Below are 25,588 nucleotides of genomic sequence, written 5' to 3' on the forward strand. Positions count from 1 at the left end.
GCTGTCTGTCCCTTCCAGCAGTGACACACACCAGTGTCTATCTGGACAGCTCTGTGCTGTCTGTCCCTTCCAGCAGTGACACACACCAGTGTCTATCTGGACAGCTCTGTGCTGTCTGTCCCTTCCAGCAGTGACACACACCAGTGACTATCTGGACAGCTCTGTGCTGTCTGTCCCTTCCAGCAGTGACACACACCAGTGTATATCAGGACAGCTCTGAGCCGTCTCCCCTTCCAGCAGTGACACACACCAGTGTCTATCTGGACAGCTCTGTGCTGTCTGTCCTTTCCAGCAGTGACACACACCAGTGTCTATCTGGACAGCTCTGTGCTGTCTCCCCCTTCCAGCAGTGACACACACCAGTGTCTATCTGGACAGCTCTGTGCTGTCTGTCCCTTCCAGCAGTGACACACACCAGTGTCTATCTGGACAGCTCTGTGCTGTCTGTCCCTTCCAGCAGTGACACACACCAGTGTCTATCTGGACAGCTCTGTGCTGTCTGTCCCTTCCAGCAATGACACACACCAGTGTCTATCTGGACAGCTCTGTGCTGTCTGTCTCTTCCAGCAGTGACACACACCGTGTGTATCTGGACAGCTCTGTGCTGTCTGTCTCTTCCAGCAGTGACACACACCGTGTGTATCTGGACAGCTCTGTGCTGTCTGTCCCTTCCAGCAGTGACACACACCAGTGTCTATCTGGACAGCTCTGTGCTGTCTGTCCCTTCCAGCAGTGACACACACCAGTGTCTATCTGGACAGCTCTGTGCTGTCTGTCCCTTCCAGCAATGACACACACCAGTGTCTATCTGGACAGCTCTGTGCTGTCTGTCTCTTCCAGCAGTGACACACACCGTGTGTATCTGGACAGCTCTGTGCTGTCTGTCCCTTCCAGCAGTGACACACACCAGTGTCTATCTGGACAGCTCTGTGCTGTCTGTCGCTTCCAGCAGTGACACACACCAGTGTCTATCTGGACAGCTCTGTGCTGTCTGTCCCTTCCAGCAGTGACACACACCAGTGTCTATCTGGACAGCTCTGTGCTGTCTGTCCCTTCCAGCAGTGACACACACCAGTGTCTATCTGGACAGCTCTGTGCTGTCTGTCCCTTCCAGCAGTGACACACACCGTGTGTATCTGGACAGCTCTGTGCTGTCTGTCACTTCCAGCAGTGACACACACCAGTGTCTATCTGGACAGCTCTGTGCTGTCTGTCCCTTCCAGCAGTGACACACACCAGTGTCTATCTGGACAGCTCTGTGCTGTCTGTCCCTTCCAGCAGTGACACACACCAGTGTCTATCTGGACAGCTCTGTGCTGTCTGTCCCTTCCAGCAGTGACACACACCGTGTGTATCTGGACAGCTCTGTGCTGTCTGTCACTTCCAGCAGTGACACACACCAGTGTCTATCTGGACAGCTCTGTGCTGTCTGTCCCTTCCAGCAGTGACACACACCAGTGTCTATCTGGACAGCTCTGTGCTGTCTGTCCCTTCCAGCAGTGACACACACCAGTGTCTATCTGGACAGCTCTGAGCTGTCTGTCCCTTCCAGCAGCGACACACACCAGTGTCTATCTGGACAGCTCTGTGCTGTCTGTCCCTTCCAGCAGTGACACACACCAGTGTCTATCTGGACAGCTCTGTGCTGTCTGTCCCTTCCAGCAGTGACACACACCAGTGTCTATCTGGACAGCTCTGTGCTGTCTGTCCCTTCCAACAGTGACACACACCAGTGTCTATCTGGACAGCTCTGTGCTGTCTGTCCCTTCCAGCAGTGACACACACCAGTGACTATCTGGACAGCTCTGTGCTGTCTGTCCCTTCCAGCAGTGACACACACCAGTGTCAATCTGGACAGCTCTGTGCTGTCTGTCCCTTCCAGCAGTGACACACACCAGTGTCTATCTGGACAGCTCTGTGCTGTCTGTCCCTTCCAGCAGTGACACACACCAGTGTCTATCTGGACAGCTCTGTGCTGTCTGTCCCTTCCAGCAGTGACACACACCAGTGTCTATCTGGACAGCTCTGTGCTGTCTGTCCCTTCCAGCAGTGACACACACCAGTGACTATCTGGACAGCTCTGTGCTGTCTGTCCCTTCCAGCAGCGACACACACCAGTGTCTATCTGGACAGCTCTGTGCTGTCTCCCCCTTCCAGCAGTGACACACACCAGTGTCTATCTGGACAGCTCTGTGCTGTCTGTCCCTTCCAGCAGTGACACACACCAGTGTCTATCTGGACAGCTATGTGTTGTCTCCCCCTTCCAGCAGTGACACACACCAGTGTCTGTCTGGACAGATCTGTGCTGTCTCCCCCTTCCAGCAGTGACACACACCAGTGTCTATCTGGACAGCTCTGTGCTGTCTGACCCTTCCAGCAGTGACACACACCAGTGTCTATCTGGACAGCTCTGTGCTGCCGGTCCCTTCCAGCAGTGACACACACCAGTGTCTATCTGGACAGCTCTGTGCTGTCTGTCCCTTCCAGCAGTGACACACACCAGTGTCTATCTGGACAGCTCTGTGCTGTCTGTCCCTTCCAGCAGTGACACACACCAGTGTCTATCTGGACAGCTCTGTGCTTTCTGTCCCTTCCAGCAGTGACACACACCAGTGTCTATCTGGACAGCTCTGTGCTGTCTGTCCCTTCCAGCAGTGACACACACCAGTGTCTATCTGGACAGCTCTGTGCTGTCTGTCCCTTCCAGCAGTGACACACACCAGTGTCTATCTGGACAGCTCTGAGCCGTCTCCCCTTCCAGCAGTGACACACACCAGTGTCTATCTGGACAGCTCTGTGCTGTCTGTCCCTTCCAGCAGTGACACACACCAGTGTCTATCTGGACAGCTATGTGCTGTCTGTCCCTTCCAGCAGTGACACACACCATTGTCTATCTGGACAGCTCTGTGCTGTCTGTCCCTTCCAGCAGTGACACACACCATTGTCTATCTGGACAGCTCTGTGCTGTCTGTCCTTTCCAGCAGGGACACACACCAGTGTCTATCTGGACAGCTCTGTGCTGTCTCCACCTTCCAGCAGTGACACACACAAGTGTCTATCTGGACAGCTCTGTGCTGTCTGTCCCTTCCAGCAGTGACACACACTAGTGTCTATCTGGACAGCTCTGTGCTGTCTGTTCCTTCCAGCAGTGACACACACCATTGTCTATCTGGACAGCTCTGTGCTGTCTGTCCTTTCCAGCAGTGACACACACCAGTGTCTATCTGGACAGCTCTGTGCTGTCTCCCCCTTCCAGCAGTGACACACACCAGTGTCTATCTGGACAGCTCTGTGCTGTCTGTCCCTTCCAGCAGTGACACACACCAGTGTCTATCTGGACAGCTCTGTGCTGTCTGTCCCTTCCAGCAGTGACACACACCAGTGTCTATCTGGACAGCTCTGTGCTGTCTGTCCCTTCCAGCAGTGACACACACCAGTGACTATCTGGACAGCTCTGTGCTGTCTGTCCCTTCCAGCAGTGACACACACCAGTGTATATCTGGACAGCTCTGAGCCGTCTCCCCTTCCAGCAGTGACACACACCAGTGTCTATCTGGACAGCTCTGTGCTGTCTGTCCCTTCCAGCAGTGACACACACCAGTGTCTATCTGGACAGCTCTGTGCTGTCTGTCCCTTCCAGCAATGACACACACCAGTGTCTATCTGGACAGCTCTGTGCTGTCTGTCTCTTCCAGCAGTGACACACACCGTGTGTATCTGGACAGCTCTGTGCTGTCTGTCCCTTCCAGCAGTGACACACACCAGTGTCTATCTGGACAGCTCTGTGCTGTCTGTCGCTTCCAGCAGTGACACACACCAGTGTCTATCTGGACAGCTCTGTGCTGTCTGTCCCTTCCAGCAGTGACACACACCAGTGTCTATCTGGACAGCTCTGTGCTGTCTGTCCCTTCCAGCAGTGACACACACCAGTGTCTATCTGGACAGCTCTGAGCCGTCTCCCCTTCCAGCAGTGACACACACCAGTGTCTATCTGGACAGCTCTGTGCTGTCTGTCCCTTCCAGCAGTGACACACACCAGTGTCTATCTGGACAGCTCTGTGCTGTCTGTCCCTTCCAGCAGTGACACACACCAGTGTCTATCTGGACAGCTCTGTGCTGTCTGTCCCTTCCAGCAGTGGCACACACCAGTGTCTATCTGGACAGCTCTGTGCTGCCTGTCCCTTCCAGCAGTGACACACACCAGTGTCTATCTGGACAGCTCTGTACTGTCTGTCCCTTCCAGCAGTGACACACACCAGTGTCTATCTGGACAGCTCGTTGCTGTCTGTCCCTTCCAGCAGTGACACACACCAGTGCCTATCTGGACAGCTCTGTGCTGTCTGTCCCTTCCAACAGTGACACACACCAGTGTCTATCTGGACAGCTCTGTGCTGTCTGTCCCTTCCAGCAGTGACACACACCAGTGACTATCTGGACAGCTCTGTGCTGTCTCCCCCTTCCAGCAGTGACACACACCAGTGTCTATCTGGACAGCTCTGTGCTGTCTGTCCCTTCCAGCAGTGACACACACCAGTGTCTATCTGGACAGCTCTATGCTGCCTGTCCCTTCCAGCAGTGACACACACCAGTGTCTATCTGGACAGCTCTGTGCTGTCTGTCCCTTCCAGCAGTGACACACACCAGTGTCTATCTGGACAGCTCTGTGCTGTCTGTCCCTTCCAGCAGTGACACACACCAGTGTCTATCTGGACAGCTCTATGCTGCCTGTCCCTTCCAGCAGTGACACACACCAGTGTCTATCTGGACAGCTCTGTGCTGTCTGTCCCTTCCAGCAGTGACACACACCAGTGTCTATCTGGACAGCTCTGTGCTGTCTGTCCCTTCCAGCAGTGACACACACCAGTGACTATCTGGACAGCTCTGTGCTGTCTGTCCCTTCCAGCAGTGACACACACCAGTGTCTATCTGGACAGCTCTGTGCTGTCTGTCCCTTCCAGCAATGACACACACCAGTGTCTATCTGGACAGCTCTGTGCTGTCTGTCCCTTCCAGCAGTGACACACACCAGTGTCTATCTGGACAGCTCTGTGCTGTCTGTCTCTTCCAGCAGTGACACACACCGTGTGTATCTGGACAGCTCTGTGCTGTCTGTCCCTTCCAGCAGTGACACACACCAGTGTCTATCTGGACAGCTCTGTGCTGTCTGTCGCTTCCAGCAGTGACACACACCAGTGTCTATCTGGACAGCTCTGTGCTGTCTGTCCCTTCCAGCAGTGACACACACCAGTGTCTATCTGGACAGCTCTGTGCTGTCTGTCACTTCCAGCAGTGACACACACCAGTGTCTATCTGGACAGCTCTGTGCTGTCTGTCCCTTCCAGCAGTGACACACACCAGTGTCTATCTGGACAGCTCTGAGCCGTCTCCCCTTCCAGCAGTGACACACACCAGTGTCTATCTGGACAGCTCTGTGCTGTCTGTCCCTTCCAGCAGTGACACACACCAGTGTCTATCTGGACAGCTCTGTGCTGTCTGTCCCTTCCAGCAGCGACACACACCAGTGTCTATCTGGACAGCTCTGTGCTGTCTCCCCCTTCCAGCAGTGACACACACCAGTGTCTATCTGGACAGCTCTGTGCTGTCTGTCCCTTCCAGCAGTGACACACACCAGTGTCTATCTGGACAGCTCTGTGTTGTCTCCCCCTTCCAGCAGTGACACACACCAGTGTCTATCTGGACAGCTCTGTGCTGTCTGTCCCTTCCAGCAGTGACACACACCAGTGTCTATCTGGACAGCTCTGTGCTGTCTGTTCCGTCCAGCAGTGACAGACACCAGTGTCTATCTGGACAGCTCTGTGCTGTCTGTTCCGTCCAGCAGTGACAGACACCAGTGTCTATCTGGACAGCTCTGTGCTGTCTGTCCCTTCCAGCACTGACACACACCAGTGTCTATCTGGACAGCTCTGTGCTGTCTGTCCCTTCCAGCAGTGACACACACCAGTGTCTATCTGGACAGCTCTGTGCTGTCTGTCCCTTCCAGCAGTGACACACACCAGTGTCTATCTGGACAGCTCTGTGCTGTCTGTCCCTTCCAGCAGTGACACACACCAGTGTCTATCTGGACAGCTCTGTGCTGTCTCCCCCTTCCAGCAGTGACACACACCAGTGTCTATCTGGACAGCTCTGTGCTGTCTCCCCCTTCCAGCAGTGACACACGCCAGTGTCTATCTGGACAGCTCTGTGCTGTCTGTCCCTTCCAGCAGTGACAGACACCAGTGTCTATCTGGACAGCTCTGTGCTGTCTGTCCCTTCCAGCAGTGACACACACCAGTGTCTATCTGGACAGCTCTGTGCTGTCTCCCCCTTCCAGCAGTGACACACACCAGTGTCTATCTGGACAGCTCTGTGCTGTCTGTCCCTTCCAGCAGTGACACACACCAGTGTCTATCTGGACAGCTCTGTGCTGTCTGTCCCTTCCAGCAGTGACACACACCAGTGTCTATCTGGACAGCTCTGTGCTGTCTCCCCCTTCCAGCAGTGACACACACCAGTGTCTATCTGGACAGCTCTGTGCTGTCTGTCCCTTCCAGCAGTGACACACACCAGTGTCTATCTGGACAGCTCTGTGCTGTCTGTCCCTTCCAGCAGTGACACACACCAGTGTCTATCTGGACAGCTCTGTGCTGTCTGTCCCTTCCAGCAGTGACACACACCAGTGTCTATCTGGACAGCTCTGTGCTGTCTGTCCCTTCCAGCAGTGACACACACCAGTGTCTATCTGGACAGCTCTGTGCTGTCTGTCCCTTCCAGCAGTGACACACACCAGTGTCTATCTGGACAGCTCTGTGCTGTCTGTCCCTTCCAGCAGTGACACACACCAGTGTCTATCTGGACAGCTCTGTGCTGTCTGTCCCTTCCAGCAGTGACACACACCAGTGTCTATCTGGACAGCTCTGTGCTGTCTCCCCCTTCCAGCAGTGACACACACCAGTGTCTATCTGGACAGCTCTGTGCTGTCTGTCCCTTCCAGCAGTGACACACACCAGTGTCTATCTGGACAGCTCTGTGCTGTCTCCCCCTTCCAGCAGTGACACACACCAGTGTCTATCTGGACAGCTCTGTGCTGTCTGTCCCTTCCAGCAGTGACACACACCAGTGTCTATCTGGACAGCTCTGTGCTGTCTGTCCCTTCCAGCAGTGACACACACCAGTGTCTATCTGGACAGCTCTGTGCTGTCTCCCCCTTCCAGCAGTGACACACACCAGTGTCTATCTGGACAGCTCTGTGCTGTCTCCCCCTTCCAGCAGTGACACACGCCAGTGTCTATCTGGACAGCTCTGTGCTGTCTGTCCCTTCCAGCAGTGACAGACACCAGTGTCTATCTGGACAGCTCTGTGCTGTCTGTCCCTTCCAGCAGTGACACACACCAGTGTCTATCTGGACAGCTCTGTGCTGTCTGTCCCTTCCAGCAGTGACACACACCAGTGTCTATCTGGACAGCTCTGTGCAGTCTCCCCCTTCCAGCAGTGACACACACCAGTGTCTATCTGGACAGCTCTGTGCTGTCTGTCCCTTCCAGCAGTGACACACACCAGTGTCTATCTGGACAGCTCTGTGCTGTCTGTCCCTTCCAGCAGTGACACACACCAGTGTCTATCTGGACAGCTCTGTGCTGTCTCCCCCTTCCAGCAGTGACACACACCAGTGTCTATCTGGACAGCTCTGTGCTGTCTGTCCCTTCCAGCAGTGACACACACCAGTGTCTATCTGGACAGCTCTGTGCTGTCTGTCCCTTCCAGCAGTGACACACACCAGTGTCTATCTGGACAGCTCTGTGCTGTCTGTCCCTTCCAGCAGTGACACACACCAGTGTCTATCTGGACAGCTCTGTGCTGTCTGTCCCTTCCAGCAGTGACACACACCAGTGTCTATCTGGACAGCTCTGTGCTGTCTGTCCCTTCCAGCAGTGACACACACCAGTCTCTATCTGGACAGCTCTGAGCCGTCTCCCCTTCCAGCAGTGACACACACCAGTGTCTATCTGGACAGCTCTGTGCTGTCTGTCCCTTCCAGCAGTGACACACACCAGTGTCTATCTGGACAGCTCTGTGCTGTCTGTCCCTTCCAGCAGTGACACACACCAGTGTCTATCTGGGCAGCTCTGTGCTGTCTGTCCCTTCCAGCAGTGACACACACCAGTGTCTATCTGGACAGCTCTGTGCTGTCTCCCCCTTCCAGCAGTGACACACACCAGTGTCTATCTGGACAGCTCTGTGCTGTCTGTCCCTTCCAGCAGTGACACACACCAGTGTCTATCTGGACAGCTCTGTGCTGTCTGTCCCTTCCAGCAGTGACACACACCAGTGTCTATCTGGACAGCTCTGTGCTGTCTGTCCCTTCCAGCAGTGACACACACCAGTGTCTATCTGGACAGCTCTGTGCTGTCTGTCCCTTCCAGCAGTGACACACACCAGTGTCTATCTGGACAGCTCTGTGCTGTCTGTCCCTTCCAGCAGTGACACACACCAGTGTATATCTGGACAGCTCTGAGCCGTCTCCCCTTCCAGCAGTGACACACACCAGTGTCTATCTGGACAGCTCTGTGCTGTCTGTCCCTTCCAGCAGTGACACACACCAGTGTCTATCTGGACAGCTGTGCTGTCTGTCCCTTCCAGCAATGACACACACCAGTGTCTATCTGGACAGCTCTGTGCTGTCTGTCTCTTCCAGCAGTGACACACACCGTGTGCATCTGGACAGCTCTGTGCTGTCTGTCACTTCCAGCAGTGACACACACCAGTGTCTATCTGGACAGCTCTGTGCTGTCTGTCCCTTCCAGCAATGACACACACCAGTGTCTATCTGGACAGCTCTGTGCTGTCTCCCACTTCCAGCAGTGACACACACCAGTGTCTATCTGGACAGCTCTGTGCTGACTGTCGCTTCCAGCAGTGACACACACCAGTGTCTATCTGGACAGCTCTGTGCTGTCTGTCCCTTCCAGCAGTGACACACACCAGTGTCTGTCTGGACAGCTCTGTGCTGTCTGTCTCTGCCAGCAGTGACACACACCGTGTGTATCTGGACAGCTCTGTGCTGTCTGTCACTTCCAGCAGTGACACACACCAGTGTCTATCTGGACAGCTCTGTGCTGCCTGTCCCTTCCAGCAGTGACACACACCAGTGTCTATCTGGACAGCTCTGTGCTGTCTGTCCCTTCCAGCAGTGACACACACCAGTGTCTATCTGGACAGCTCTGTGCTGTCTGTCCCTTCCAGCAGTGACACACACCAGTGTCTATCTGGACAGCTCTGTGCTGTCTGTCCCTTCCAGCAGTGACACACACCAGTGTCTATCTGGACAGCTCTGTGCTGTCTGTCCCTTCCAGCAGTGACACACACCAGTGTCTATCTGGACAGCTCTGTGCTGTCTCCCACTTCCAGCAGTGACACACACCAGTGTCTATCTGGACAGCTCTGTGCTGTCTGTCACTTCCAGCAGTGACACACACCAGTGTCTATCTGGACAGCTCTGTGCTGCCTGTCCCTTCCAGCAGTGACACACACCAGTGTCTATCTGGACAGCTCTGTGCTGTCTGTCCCTTCCAGCAGTGACACACACCAGTGCCTATCTGGACAGCTCTGTGCTGTCTGTCCCTTCCAACAGTGACACACACCAGTGTTTATCTGGACAGCTCTGTGCTGTCTGTCCCTTCCAGCAGTGACACACACCAGTGACTATCTGGACAGCTCTGTGCTGTCTCCCCCTTCCAGCAGTGACACACACCAGTTTCTATCTGGACAGCTCTGTGCTGTCTGTCCCTTCCAGCAGTGACACACACCAGTGTCTATCTGGACAGCTCTGTGCTGCCTGTCCCTTCCAGCAGTGACACACACCAGTGTCTATCTGGACAGCTCTGTGCTGTCTGTCCCTTCCAGCAGCGACACACACCAGTGTCTATCTGGACAGCTCTGTGCTGTCTCCCCCTTCCAGCAGTGACACACACCAGTGTCTATCTGGACAGCTCTGTGCTGTCTGTCCCTTCCAGCAGTGACACACACCAGTGTCTATCTGGACAGCTCTGTGCTGTCTCCCCCTTCCAGCAGTGACACACACCAGGGTCTGTCTGGACAGCTCTGTGCTGTCTCCCCCTTCCAGCAGTGACACACACCAGTGTCTATCTGGACAGCTCTGTGCTGTCTGTCCCTTCCAGCAGTGACACACACCAGTGTCTATCTGAACAGCTCTGTGCTGTCTGTCCCTTCCAGCAGTGACACACACCAGTGTCTATCTGGACAGCTCTGTGCTGTCTGTCCCTTCCAGCAGTGACACACACCAGTGTCTATCTGGACAGCTCTGTGCTGTCTGTCCCTTCCAGCAGTGACACACACCAGTGACTATCTGGACAGCTCTGTGCTGCCTGTCCCTTCCAGCAGTGACACACACCAGTGTCTATCGGGACAGCTCTGTGCTGTCTGTCCCTTCCAGCAGTGACACACACCAGTGTCTATCTGGACAGCTCTGTGCTGTCTGTCCCTTCCAGCAGTGACACACTCCAGTGTCTATCTGGACAGCTCTGTGCTGTCGGTCCCTTCCAGCAGTGACACACACCAGTGTCTATCTGGACAGCTCTGTGCTGTCTCCCCCTTCCAGCAGTGACACACACCAGTGTCTATCTGGGCAGCTCTGTGCTGTCTGTCCCTTCCAGCAGTGACACACACCAGTGTCTATCTGGACAGCTCTGTGCTGTCGGTCCCTTCCAGCAGTGACACACACCAGTGTCTATCTGGACCGCTCTGTGCTGTCTGTCCCTTCCAGCACTGACACACACCAGTGTCTATCTGGACAGCTCTGTGCTGTCTGTCCCTTCCAGCAGTGACACACTCCAGTGTCTATCTGGACAGCTCTGTGCTGTCTGTCCCTTCCAGCAGCGACACACACCAGTGTCTATCTGGACAGCTCTGTGCTGTCTGTCCCTTCCAGCAGTGACACACACCAGTGTCTATCTGGACAGCTCTGTGCTGTCTCCCTCTTCCAGCAGTGACACACACCAGTGTCTATCTGGACAGCTCTGTGCTGTCTGTCCATTCCAGCAGTGACACACACCAGTGTCTATCTGGACAGCTCTGTGCTGTCTGTCCCTTCCAGCAGTGACACACACCAGTGTCTATCTGGACAGCTCTGTGCTGTCTCCCCCTTCCAGCAGTGACACACACCAGTGTCTATCTGGACAGCTCTGTGCTGTCTGTCCCTTCCAGCAGCGACACACACCAGTGTCTATCTGAACAGCTCTGTGCTGTCTGTCCCTTCCAGCAGTGATACACACGAGTGTCTATCTGGACAGCTCTGTGCTGTCTGTCCCTTCCAGAAGTGACACACCAGTGTCTATCTGGACAGCTCTGTGCTGTCTCCCCCTTCCAGCAGTGACACACACCAGTGTCTATCTGGACAGCTCTGTGCTGTCTGTCCCTTCCAGCAGCGACACACACCAGTGTCTATCTGGACAGCTCTGTGCTGTCTCCCCCTTCCAGCAGTGACACACACCAGTGTCTATCTGGACAGCTCTGTGCTGTCTGTCCCTTCCAGCAGTGACACACACCAGTGTCTATCTGGACAGCTCTGTGCTGTCTGTCCCTTCCAGCAGTGACACACACCAGTGTCTATCTGGACAGCTCTGTGCTGTCTCCCCCTTCCAGCAGTGACACACACCAGTGTCTGTCTGGACAGCTCTGTGCTGTCTCCCCCTTCCAGCAGTGACACACACCAGTGTCTATCTGAACAGCTCTGTGCTGTCTGTCCCTTCCAGCAGTGACACACACCAGTGTCTATCTGGACAGCTCTGTGCTGTCTGTCCCTTCCAGCAGTGACACACACAAGTGTCTATCTGGACAGCTCTGTGCTGTCTGTCCCTTCCAGCAGTGACACACACCAGCGTCTATCTGAACAGCTCTGTGCTGTCTGTCCCTTCCAGCAGTGACACACACCAGTATCTATCTGGACATCTCTGTGCTGTCTCCCCCTTCCAGCAGTGACACACGCCAGTGTCTATCTGGACAGCTCTGTGCTGTCTGTCCCTTCCAGCAGTGACACACACCAGTGTCTATCTGGACAGCTCTGTGCTGTCTGTCCCTTCCAGCACTGACACACACCAGTGTCTATCTGGACAGCTCTGGGCTGCCTGTCCCTTCCAGCAGTGACACACACCTGTGTCTATCTGGACAGCTCTGTGCTGTCTGTCCCTTCCAGCAGTGACACACACCAGTGTCTATCTGGACAGCTCTGTGCTGTCTGTCCCTTCCAGCAGTGACACACACCAGTGTCTATCTGGACAGCTCTGTGCTGTCTGTCCCTTCCAGCAGTGACACACACCAGTGTCTATCTGGACAGCTCTGTGCTGTCTGTCCCTTCCAGCAGTGACACACACCAGTGACTATCTGGACAGCTCTGTGCTGTCTGTCCCTTCCAGCAGTGACACACACCAGTGTCTATCTGGACAGCTCTGTGCTGTCTGTCCCTTCCAGCAGTGACACACACCAGTGACTATCTGGACAGCTCTGTGCTGTCTCCCCCTTCCAGCAGTGACACACACCAGTGACTATCTGGACAGCTCTGTGCTGTCTGTCCCTTCCAGCAGTGACACACACCAGTGTCTATCTGGACAGCTCTGTGTTGTCTCCCCCTTCCAGCAGTGACACACACCAGTGACTATCTGGACAGCTCTGTGCTGTCTCCCCCTTCCAGCAGTGACACACACCAGTGTCTATCGGGACAGCTCTGTGCTGTCTGTCCCTTCCAGCAGTGACACACACCAGTGTCTATCTGGACAGCTCTGTGCTGTCTCCCCCTTCCAGCAGTGACACACACCAGTGTCTATCTGGACAGCTCTGTGTTGTCTGTCCCTTCCAGCAGTGACACACACCAGTGTCTATCTGGACAGCTCTGTGCTGTCTGTCCCTTACAGCAGTGACACACACCAGTGTCTATCTGGACAGCTCTGTGCTGTCTGTCCCTTCCAGCAGTGACACACACCAGTGTCTATCTGGACAGCTCTGTGCTGCTTGTCCCTTCCAGCAGTGACACACACCAGTGTCTATCTGGTACAGCTCTGTGCTGTCTGTCCCTTCCAGCAGTGACACACACCAGTGACTATCTGGACAGCTCTGTGCTGTCTCCCCCTTCCAGCAGTGACACACACCAGTGTCTATCGGGACAGCTCTGTGCTGTCTGTCCCTTCCAGCAGTGACACACACCAGTGTCTATCTGGACAGCTCTGTGCTGTCTCCCCCTTCCAGCAGTGACACACACAAGTGACTATCTGGACAGCTCTGTGCTGTCTGTCCCTTCCAGCAGTGACACACACCAGTGTCTATCTGGACAGCTCTGTGCTGTCTGTCCCTTCCAGCACTGACACACACCAGTGTCTATCTGGACAGCTCTGTGCTGTCTGTCCCTTCCAGCAGTGACACACACCAGTGTCTATCTGGACAGCTCTGTGCTGTCTCCCCCTTCCAGCAGTGACACACACCAGTGTCTATCTGGACAGCTCTGTGCTGTCTGTCCCTTCCAGCATTGACACACACCAGTGTCTATCTGAACAGCTCTGTGCTGTCTGTCCCTTCCAGCAGTGATACATACGAGTGTCTATCTGGACAGCTCTGTGCTGTCTGTCCCTTCCAGCAGTGACACACCAGTGTCTATCTGGACAGCTCTGTGCTGTCTCCCCCTTCCAGCAGCGACACACACCAGTGTCTATCTGGACAGCTCTGTGCTGCCTGTCCCTTCCAGCAGTGACACACACCAGTGTCTATCTGGACAGCTCTGTGCTGTCTGTCCCTTCCAGCAGCGACACACACCAGTGTCTATCTGGACAGCTCTGTGCTGTCTCCCCCTTCCAGCAGTGACACACACCAGTGTCTATCTGGACAGCTCTGTGCTGTCTGTCCCTTCCAGCAGTGACACACACCAGTGTCTATCTGGACAGCTCTGTGCTGTCTGTCCCTTCCAGCAGTGACACACACCAGTGTCTATCTGGACAGCTCTGTGCTGTCTCCCCCTTCCAGCAGTGACACACACCAGTGTCTGTCTGGACAGCTCTGTGCTGTCTCCCCCTTCCAGCAGTGACACACACCAGTGTCTATCTGAACAGCTCTGTGCTGTCTGTCCCTTCCAGCAGTGACACACACCAGTGTCTATCTGGACAGCTCTGTGCTGTCTGTCCCTTCCAGCAGTGACACACACCAGTGTCTATCGGGACAGCTCTGTGCTGTCTGTCCCTTCCAGCAGTGACACACACCAGTGTCTATCTGGACAGCTCTGTGCTGTCTCCCCCTTCCAGCAGTGACACACACCAGTGTCTATCTGGACAGCTCTGTGCTGTCTGTCCCTTCCAGCAGTGACACACACCAGTGTCTATCTGGACAGCTCTGTGCTGTCTGTCCCTTCCAGCAGTGACACACACCAGTGTCTATCGGGACAGCTCTGTGCTGTCTGTCCCTTCCAGCAGTGACACACACCAGTGTCTATCTGGACAGCTCTGTGCTGTCTCCCCCTTCCAGCAGTGACACACACCAGTGTCTATCTGGACAGCTCTGTGCTGTCTGTCCCTTCCAGCAGTGACACACACCAGTGTCTATCTGGACAGCTCTGTGCTGCTTGTCCCTTCCAGCAGTGACACACACCAGTGTCTATCTGGACAGCTCTGTGCTGTCTGTCCCTTCCAGCAGTGACACACACCAGTGTCTATCTGGACAGCTCTGTGCTGTCTGTCCCTTCCAGCAGTGACACACACCAGTGTCTATCTGGTACAGCTCTGTGCTGTCTGTCCCTTCCAGCAGTGACACACACCAGTGTCTATCTGGACAGCTCTGTGCTGTCTATCCCTTCCAGCAGTGACACACACCAGTGACTATCTGGACAGCTCTGTGCTGTCTCCCCCTTCCAGCAGTGACACACACCAGTGTCTATCGGGACAGCTCTGTGCTGTCTGTCCCTTCCAGCAGTGACACACACCAGTGTCTATCTGGACAGCTCTGTGCTGTCTCCCCCTTCCAGCAGTGACACACACCAGTGACTATCTGGACAGCTCTGTGCTGCCTGTCCCTTCCAGCAGTGACACACACCAGTGTCTATCTGGACAGCTCTGTGCTGTCTGTCCCTTCCAGCAGTGACACACACCAGTGTCTATCTGGACAGCTCTGTGCTGTCTGTCCCTTCCAGCAGTGACACACACCAGTGTCTATCTGGACAGCTCTGTGCTGTCTGTCCCTTCCAGCACTGACACACACCAGTGTCTATCTGGACAGCTCTGTGCTGTCTGTCCCTTCCAGCAGTGACACACACCAGTGTCTATCTGGACAGCTCTGTGCTGTCTCCCCCTTCCAGCAGTGACACACACCAGTGTCTATCTGGACAGCTCTGTGCTGTCTGTCCCTTCCAGCAGTGACACACACCAGTGTCTATCTGAACAGCTCTGTGCTGTCTGTCCCTTCCAGCAGTGATACATACGAGTGTCTATCTGGACAGCTCTGTGCTGTCTGTCCCTTCCAGCAGTGACACACCAGTGTCTATCTGGACAGCTCTGTGCTGTCTCCCCCTTCCAGCAGTGACACACACCAGTGTCTATCTGGACAGCTCTGTGCTGTCTGTCCCTTCCAGCAGCGACACACACCAGTGTCTATCTGGACAGCTCTGTGCTGTCTCCCCCTTCCAGCAGTGACACACACCAGTGTCTATCTGGACAGCTCTGTGCTGTCTGTCCCTTCCAGCAGTGACACACACCAGTGTCTATCTGGACAGCTCTGTGCTGTCTGTCCCTTCCAGCAGTGACACACACCAGTGTCTATCTGGACAGCTCTGTGCTGTCTGTCCCTTCCAGCACTGACATACACCAGCGTCTATCTGAACAGCTCTGTGCTGTCTGTCCCTTCCAGCAGTGACACACACCAGTGTCTATCTGGACAGCTCTGTGCTGTCTGTCCCTTCCAGCAGTGACACACACCAGTGTCTATCTGGACAGCTCTGTGCTGTCTGTCCCTTCCAGCAGTGACACACACCAGTGTCTATCTGGACAGCTCTGTGCTGTCTGTCCCTTCCAGCACTGACACACACCAGTGTCTATCTGGACAGCTCTGTGCTGCCTGTCCCTTCCAGCAGTGACACACACCTGTGTCTATCTGGACAGCTCTGTGCTGTCTGTCCCTTCCAGCAGTGACACACACCAGTGTCTATCTGGACAGCTCTGTGCTGTCTGTCCCTTCCAGCAGTGACACACACCAGTGTCTATCTGGACAGCTCTGTGCTGTCTGTCCCTTCCAGCAGTGACACACACCAGTGTCTATCTGGACAGCTCTGTGCTGTCTGTCCCTTCCAGCAGTGACACACACCAGTGTCTATCTGGACAGCTCTGTGCTGTCTGTCCCTTCCAGCAGTGACACACACCAGTGACTATATGGACAGCTCTGTGCTGTCTCCCCCTTCCAGCAGTGACACACACCAGTGTCTATCTGGACAGCTCTGTGCTGTCTGTCCCTTCCAGCAGTGACACACACCAGTGTCTATCGGGACAGCTCTGTGCTGTCTGTCCCTTCCAGCAGTGACACACACCAGTGTCTATCTGGACAGCTCTGTGCTGTCTCCCCCTTCCAGCAGTGACACACACCAGTGTCTATCTGGACAGCTCTGTGCTGTCTGTCCCTTCCAGCAGTGACACACACCAGTGTCTATCTGGACAGCTCTGTGCTGTCTGTCCCTTCCAGCAGTGACACACACCAGTGTCTATCTGGACAGCTCTGTGCTGTCTCCCCCTTCCAGCAGTGACACACACCAGTGTCTATCTGGACAGCTCTGTGCTGTCTGTCCCTTCCAGCAGTGACACACACCAGTGTCTATCTGGACAGCTCTGTGCTGTCTGTCCCTTCCAGCAGTGACACACACCAGTGTCTATCTGGACAGCTCTGTGCTGCTTGTCCCTTCCAGCAGTGACACACACCAGTGTCTATCTGGACAGCTCTGTGCTGTCTGTCCCTTCCAGCAGTGACACACGCCAGTGTCTATCTGGACAGCTCTGTGCTGTCTCCCCCTTCCAGCAGTGACACACGCCAGTGTCTATCTGGACAGCTCTGTGCTGTCTCCCCCTTCCAGCAGTGACACACACCAGTGTCTATCTGGACAGCTCTGTGCTGTCTTTCCCTTCCAGCAGTGACACACACCAGTGTCTGTCTGGACAGCTCTCTGCTGTCTCCCCCTTCCAGCAGTGACACACACCAGTGTCTATCTGGACAGCTCTGTGCTGTCTGTCCCTTCCAGCAGTGACACACACCAGTGTCTATCTGGACAGCTCTGTGCTGTCTGTCCCTTCTAGCAGTGACACACACCAGTGTCTATCTGGACAGCTCTGTGCTGTCTGTCCCTTCCAGCAGTGACACACACCAGTGTCTATCTGGACAGCTCTGTGCTGTCTGTCCCTTCCAGCAGTGACACACACCAGTGTCTATCTGGACAGCTCTGTGCTGTCTGTCCCTTCCAGCAGTGACACACACCAGTGTCTATCTGGACAGCTCTGTGCTGTCTGTCCCTTCCAGCAGTGACACACACCAGTGTCTATCTGGACAGCTCTGTGCTGTCTCCCCCTTCCAGCAGTGACACACACCAGTGTCTATCTGGACAGCTCTGTGCTGTCTCCCCCTTCCAGCAGTGACCACACCAGTGTCTATCTGGACAGCTCTGTGCTGTCTGTCCCTTCCAGCAGTGACACACACCAGTGTCTATCTGGACAGCTCTGTGCTGTCTGTCCCTTCCAGCAGTGACACACACCAGTGTCTATCTGGACAGCTCTGTGCTGTCTGTCCCTTCCAGCAGTGACACACACCAGTGTCTATCTGGACAGCTCTGTGCTGTCTGTCCCTTCCAGCAGTGACACACACCAGTGTCTATCTGGACAGCTCCGTGCTGTCTGTCCCTTCCAGCAGTGACACACACCAGTGTCTATCTGGACAGCTCTGTGCTGTCTGTCCCTTCCAGCAGTGACACACACCAGTGTCTATCTGGACAGCTCTGTGCTGTCTGTCCCTTCTAGCAGTGACACACACCAGTGTCTATCTGGACAGCTCTGTGCTGTCTCCCCCTTCTAGTAGTGACACACACCAGTGTCTATCTGGACAGCTCTGTGCTGTCTGTCCCTTCCAGCAGTGACACACACCAGTGTCTATCTGGACAGCTCTGTGCTGTCTGTCCCTTCCAGCAGTGACACACACCAGTGTCTATCTGGACAGCTCTGTGCTTCCTGTCCCTTCCAGCAGTGACACACACCAGTGTCTATCTGGACAGCTCTGTGCTGTCTCCCCCTTCCAGCAGTGACACACACCAGTGTCTATCTGGACAGCTCTGTGCTGTCTCCCCCTTCCAGCAGTGACCACACCAGTGTCTATCTGGACAGCTCTGTGCTGTCTGTCCCTTCCAGCAGTGACACACACCAGTGTCTATCTGGACAGCTCTGTGCTTTCCCCCCCTTCCAGCAGTGACACACACCAGTGTCTATCTGGACAGCTCTGTGCTGTCTGTCCCTTCCAGCAGTGACACACACCAGTGTCTATCTGGACAGCTCTGAGCTATCTCCCCCTTCCAGCAGTGACACACACCAGTGTCTATCTGGACAGCTCTGTGCTGTCTGTCCCTTCCAGCAGTGACACACACCAGTGTCTATCTGGACAGCTCCGTGCTGTCTGTCCCTTCCAGCAGTGACACACACCAGTGTCTATCTGGACAGCTCTGTGCTGTCTGTCCCTTCCAGCAGTGACACACACCAGTGTCTATCTGGACAGCTCTGTGCTGTCTGTCCCTTCCAGCAGTGACACACACCAGTGTCTATCTGGACAGCTCTGTGCTGTCTGTCCCTTCCAGCAGTGACACACACCAGTGTCTATCTGGACAGCTCTGTGCTGTCTGTCCCTTCCAGCAGTGACACACACCAGTGTCTATCTGGACAGCTCTGTGCTGTCTGTCCCTTCCAGCAGTGACACACACCAGTGTCTATCTGGACAGCTCTGTGCTGTCTGTCCCTTCCAGCAGTGACACACACCAGTGTCTATCTGGACAGCTCTGTGCTGTCTGTCCCTTCCAGCAGTGACACACACCAGTGTCTATCTGGACAGCTCTGTGACACTCAGCAGCCACCAAAACAAAGGTACAAATTTTGACCATGTAGCACCATCAATATGACGCGAGGCAGGTTGAGGTAATGTCAATTGAAGGCTTTATTAAGCAGAACTTCATCCCCAGCAGCGTGTTTACCGAATACAGCTGCTGAGGGAAATGGAGGGAAAAACTGGATTCTTCTCCCGGCATTTCTGGGTGGAGTCCAGTTGGTGGCAGATCCTATCAGGACCTGGCATCCCTCCACCAATAGCCTGTCGACACGCGGTGTACCGTGTTACCCCTAATACATACCACCACAGACCAGGGGAGGAGTGTGAGGTGCATTGTGGGGTCAGGGGTTTGTTCTGAGGGGCAATGTGGAAGGAGGGTTGTGCAAGAGGTGTAGTGGGATAGGGTGGGGTGGGGGGGTTGGGTGAGGAGATTACGATTCCAGGCAGAGGGGTAGGGCTCGGGGGGCAGGGAGGAGGGTGTGGGGGGTAGGGAGAGGGGGGGAGGTCAGGGAGGTGGTTGTTGGGGGGATAGGGCTCTGCGGGCAGGGAGTGGGGTGTGGGGGGTAGGGCTCGGGGGGCAGGGAGTGGGGTGTGGGGGGTAGGGCTCGGGGGGCAGAGAGGAGGGTGTGGGAGGGGGTAGGGCTCGGGGGGCAGGGAGTGGGGTGTGGGGGGTAGGGCTCGGGGGGCAGGGAGTGGGGTGTGGGGGGGGATTAGGGCTCGGGGGGCAGGGAGGAGGGTGTGGGGGGGGTAGGGCTCTGGGGTGTGGGGGTAGGGCTCGGGGGACAGGGAGGAGGGTGTGGGGGGGGTAGGGCTCGGGGGGCAGGGAGTGGGGTGTGGGGGGTAGGGCTCGGGGGACAGGGAGGAGGGTGTGGGGGGGGGTAGGGCTTGGGGGCAGGGAGGAGGGTGTGGGGGTGTAGGGAGAGGGGGGAGGTCAGGGAGGTGGTTGTGGGGGGGATAGGGCTCTGGGGGCAGGGAGTGGGGTGTGGGGGGTAGGGCTCGGGGGGCAGGGAGGAGGGTGTGGGGGGGGTTAGGGCTCAGGGGCAGGGAGGAGGGTGTGGGGGGGGTAGGGCTCTGGGGTGTGGGGGTAGGGCTCGGGGGACAGGGAGGAGGGTGTGGGGGGGTAGGGCTCGGGGGGCAGGGAGTGGGGTGTGGGGGGTAGGGCTCGGGGGGCAGGGAGGGGGTGTGGGGGGGGCTCGGGGGGCAGCAGGGGGTAGATTGAGGAACAGACTGTCCCTCGAGGCTGTGACACTTTCCCAGCTGGGTGTTAACGTGCTGCACAGTCTGGTGAAGGGAGGGGGCTGCACAGAGTGATATGAGTGAGCGGGACGGACATTTCAATATGGTGTCGGTGTGGTGATGTGCATCACTGTAAATACACAAGGGGTTAATGTAAACACACTGCAACTAAATAAACACTAGAGGGAGCACCAGAGGCATCATGACACACAGACACTCAACCAATAGGTCAGTGAGATAGGACACGACCAATGGGCAGTCAAGACACCCAGAGGTGACACTACCACAAGGGGGCTACCCATATAAAAGGACAGGGCACACAGGCTCTCTCTCTTTCCACAGGCGACACTCAGAGAGTCAGGGGCAGATCAGGAAGCATCACACTCACCGCATGGCTGAGAGCAGACTGGTTAGTTAGACTGAGTTACTACAGCAAGATCAGCAGGAGAGTCGAACCCAAGTAGGAGAATTGTTAACTGTTCAATGAATGTGTTAAACCATCTCCAAGTCTGAACCTTCCTTTGTCGGAGCCGACATCAAGGGGGCAGCTTATGCTACATGAAGAAGCAGAACACAACAGTCGGCACTCACACTGCGAGTGGGACCATGCTGGTCACATGCTGCTCTCCATCCTGGCAACTTGGTCATTTGCATATTCCCTTAAAGTGATATCACAACATTTTCCACATCTCACCAAAGTGACCGTGCCCCCTGACCTGTAACCTCTGACTATCTATCAGCTGATCACCCAGTTAAATGCTGTAACAGTGTCTCTGTCCACAGGTACTATTGTTCCTGTCTCTGCACCTTGGGGAGTTTTTGGATACTTGAAAAATGGCGAAATACAGCAGAAATTCCGAGTATTTCTTGTGATAGTTCCTCAAGTCACCAACCCGCCTCAACCAACAGATCCAACAGTTGAAACAGTGACAGCCCCTCCTGTTTGGTACTATGGCAGGTGAGTTTAGCGACTGATATATTGTGATTGGTGTTTCTTTCTGTCAGCTCTTGTATCAACATCAGCCCGGGGAGCAATTCTCCCGTTTTGAGACTAAGTGTTATGGTGTGGACAGGAACGAGGGCAGGAATGCGGGCAGGAACATGAACAGGAGCGTGGGCAGGAACATGGGCAGGAACTGGGGCAGGAACATGGGCAGGAACGTGGGCAGGAACCTGGGCAGGAGCGTGGGCAGGAACGTGGGCAGGAGCGTGGGCAGGAGCGTGGGCAGGAGCATGGGCAGGAAAGGGGGCAGGAACATGGGCAGGAACCTGGGCAGGAGCGTGGGCAGGAGCGTGGGCAGGAACGTGGGCAGGAACGTGGGCAGGAGCGTGGGCGGGAGCGTGGGCAGGAGCGTGGGAAGGAAAGTGGGCAGGGACCTGGTCAGGAGCGTGGGCAGGAGCGTGGGCAGGAACATGGGCAGGAGCGTGGACAGGAATGTGGGCAGGAGCGTGGGCAGGAACGTGGGCAGGAACCTGGGCAGGAATGTGGGCAGGAACATGGGCAGGAACGTGGCCGCTTGCCGGAAAACACTCCGAATCTTCCCACCCATCATTAATTATTCCCCTGGGTGTTTTCCGCTGTTTTCAGCTGTGGGTCAGGCCTGGATGGTGTGTAGTCCGCCCTCCTGCCCGGGTGTCATATTGAAAAGATGTCCAACAACACTGAGCCATGTTGACAAAAGAAGGTGGACCTCCTGAAAATGCAGATCGATTTCCAGCAACATTGGTCACCCAGAAACAGGCCAGCAGGAGGACCCCCTCCAGAAAACAGAATACGGAAGATCCAAGGGCCCAATCTCCCCCAACCCACTGCTGTGGTGCTCCAAGGTCCAGGGTTGTGGGCGCTCTCCACCCTCAACTCTGTGGGCAGCGCCACGCATCCTGACCTTGGCACACTACATTGTGAAGAATGTTTCTCACACTGGCGTTTTTCCCGCCGGAATGGCAGAGAATCTATCCTGGGGGGGCACCCCGATGTCCCTCTGCTACTGCACTCTCTTTAGAACTGAGCCATTAAGTCTGGATAGACTCTCTCCACCCTTTCTGTAAAATGCATCACCTCACATTTCTCTGTGTTAAACTCTATCTGCCACTTGTCTGCCCATTTGGCCAGCTTCTCGATGATCTTACTCCAGCTGTGGACTAACTGACTGGTGCAGGCGGCTCAAAGGGCTGAATGGTCAACTCCTGTCCCTGTTGTCCCGGCAACCGACTTTCCAAACAGGATTTGTCAGGAGGGTAAAAATTAAATTCCTCTGTTCTTAATCCTGTTGCAGGGCTTTTGACAAGAAAGTTAATGAACAACAAATGGAAGAGCACCTGTTTCAACTAATGAAGGATCTGGAACAGGACAACCAATCCTTCGATAGCACATATTTCATCATGGATATTTTTACCATAGGAGGGCTAATGGGAATGGGTTTTGAAAAGACAGGAGAATCAAGGTTTTCTGGAAGGTTCTGTTGCAAGTCTGAACATGAAACAGTGAGATATGCTTAACTCTATTCTAAACCTGTTTAACTTTCCATTGGGTTTAATCTGGAATACTGAGCATAGTTTTAATCTCCTACCCTCAAGAAGGACCTTTTGGGGGAACGCAATGTCTGTTGTGAAAATTAAATAAAAATAGCGACTCTTCAAGTCCGCTCCACCATTCAGGAAGATCATGGCTGATCTTCGACCTGAACTCCACCTTCCCACACTGTCCCTCGAGTGTGTAATCTGTCTGATAAACAGGGAATGCACTCCCACTAAACTCACTTCTCCCACCCTTAACTAAGGAGCCCAAACATCACCACATCATATTCTACCTGCCATGTTCTTAACCACTCACTTAACCAACCAAATGTGGAGCAAACACGTGATCGTCCACCCACACGTTAACCGTACATGTGACTCCAGCCCTGATATATTTCACTGTCTCTGAGTCCCGCCTGCTCTATTTCCCATTAATATTATTTATAATTGGGTCTCCCTTCAATGTCTGAAATTCATTGCTGAACACGTCTCCACACTGCACAGACACAGGGCAAAACTCAATTGTACCGGGTGGTGGGCCCTCTATTGGGGAACGGAGATTAATCACTGCACTAATTTGCTTTTTCTGTAATCTTGCTTTCAATGAATTGTGAGACTGAGACTGAGATGGTCCTAGTGTCAGATATAGTTCCAGAATTTTCTATCTTCACACAGCCATGGAATATATTCATATTTATCCATCATACTGCCCAGAATGTTTCAAGTTGATGTGAAAAGAGTTGGGATTTGTGACAGAGCACAGAGTATTGAAGCTGTTAAATGTGAAATCATGGAGTGATCAGATGTGGGACTGTTCCTGGGCTCTCTCACTCGGAGTTAGTTCCAGATGGAATTATTTAATTACAAGGGAATGTTTAAACTGTAAAGAGACAGTGTGTTCACCATTTGTAAAATAATGAGATTTTCATCACATCATCGGGAAGATTTTGCTTCAATGTTTGAATAGTTCTGTGTCCTGTGCTCTGAAATATAATGGGAATGGACCAGAGAACAGACTGTGTGGAATAGACACTGGACACTGTAGGAAGAACACGTCACTCACTGGAGAAACCTGCTAATGGAGACCACACCCTGTGTGGGCAGTAAAATATTCCCTTTTCCTGCCAGTCCTGAGAATCAAACACTGGACATTGTGGTGGGGATGATTAAAAAGGTTGTTTCTCAATCCGGTTTGGTCTGACTCAGATCAGTCCAAGTTCAGGAAACATATGGGCCCAGGTCAGGAAAGTGAAAGTGGGAGTTTTGTGACCCAGGTGTGAAGCAGCTTAAAACTGGTCCTTAAACCGGAGAAAGAATCCCAATCTAAAATTAGAATCCAGAGACTGAAGGTGGAATAAAGTTTCCATTCCGATCTCCTGAAACCCACAGTGGGAGCTGACTTTGGGAATATCGACAGACTGAATCTGTGACTGAGAAAATGATCGATTCAGATCTGACTCCCGTTAACAGGTGACCCATTCACAGGTTTGTCTGGTGCAGTAAATAATCCATCGTCTTCTAGTCTTTGTTTGTCTTTTGTTTTTCAAACTGCTGGGAATGGATTCTCACTGTGAAATAAAGAGGGTGATGCATTTACACATTTGGTCTCGTGTTAGATTCTTCCTCACAAATAAATCTGGGTCAATGATCACATCGCCAGTTTCATACCAGATAAACTCTCCACATTTCAGTGAAATGATTCTGTTAAGATGTTGAGGTGTAAAGTTAAAGAATGAGAAAGAATGAAGAGACGGAGAGTAATTTATTGGGAGATGTGACACTTGGAGAGCGAGCTCCATATTGGTCAGGTGACAGCTCACACCGCGTGCAGTCCGACACTTCAATCTGTCACACTCCACTCTGAGCAGTCTTTCTAACTCTGTCAATGGGATATCACTGGAGAGATAGAGGCCAACACACAACAATTCATGGATCAGTCATCGAGCTGGTGTTGGGAATTTCTTCCCTGTTTGGAAAATCTCCCCAATCTGGGTGGGCCGGGGAGGAATTTAATTTGGGATCTGGTTCATAGAATCCCGACATAGAAACAGACAGAGATACAGGAGGAGGCCATTCGGCCCTTCGAGCCTGCTCCGCTAATCATTGTGATCATGGCTGATCATCAAGTTCAATACCCTGATCCCGCCTTCCCCCATATCCCTCGATCCCTTTAGCCCCAAGAGCAAATATAATTCATTCTTCAAATTCCACAGATTCACCGCTCTCTGGGTGGAGAAATCTCTCCTCACCTCAGTCCTAAAAGGTTTACCCTTATCCTCAAACTATGACCCCTCGTTCTGGACTCCCCCACCATCGGGAACGTTCTTTCTGAATCTGTCTAATCCTTGTAGAATTGTGTAAGTTTCTATGAGACCCCCTCATTCTCTAAACTCCAATGAATATAATCCTAACCGACTCAGTCTCTCCTCATATGACAGTCCTGCCATCCCAGGAATCAGCCTGGTTAACCTTCGCTGCTCTCCCTCCATAGCAAGAACATCCTTCCTCAGATCAGGACACCAAAACTGGGCACAATACTCCCGGTGTGGCCTCACCAATGCCCGATACAATTGCAGTAAAACATCTCTGTTCCTAGACTCCAATCCTCTCGCTATGAAGGCCAACATACCATTTGCCTTCTTTCCTGCCTGCTGTACCTGCGAGCTTACTTTCAGCGACTGATGCACGAGGACAGCAAGGTCTCGCTGAGTATCCACCTCTCTCAATTTAA

At 53.9% G+C, this 25,588-nt stretch overlaps 1 protein-coding gene across 1 annotated transcript in view; it reads left to right on the forward strand.

Annotated features, from left to right (window-relative positions):
- LOC140411515 (uncharacterized) overlaps window positions 1–22,839 on the forward strand; it is a 101,298-nt gene extending 78,459 nt beyond the window's left edge. Inside the window, exons 3-4 of the mRNA XM_072500602.1 lie at window positions 21,124–21,298; window positions 22,617–22,839. Coding sequence (XP_072356703.1) covers window positions 21,124–21,298; window positions 22,617–22,839 — 398 coding nt within the window. The remainder of the gene's footprint in view (window positions 1–21,123; window positions 21,299–22,616) is intronic.
- Window positions 22,840–25,588: the final 2,749 nt, after the last annotated feature.

This window comes from Scyliorhinus torazame, chromosome 4, assembly GCF_047496885.1.
Source record: "Scyliorhinus torazame isolate Kashiwa2021f chromosome 4, sScyTor2.1, whole genome shotgun sequence".
NCBI classification, from domain to species: domain Eukaryota; kingdom Metazoa; phylum Chordata; class Chondrichthyes; order Carcharhiniformes; family Scyliorhinidae; genus Scyliorhinus; species Scyliorhinus torazame.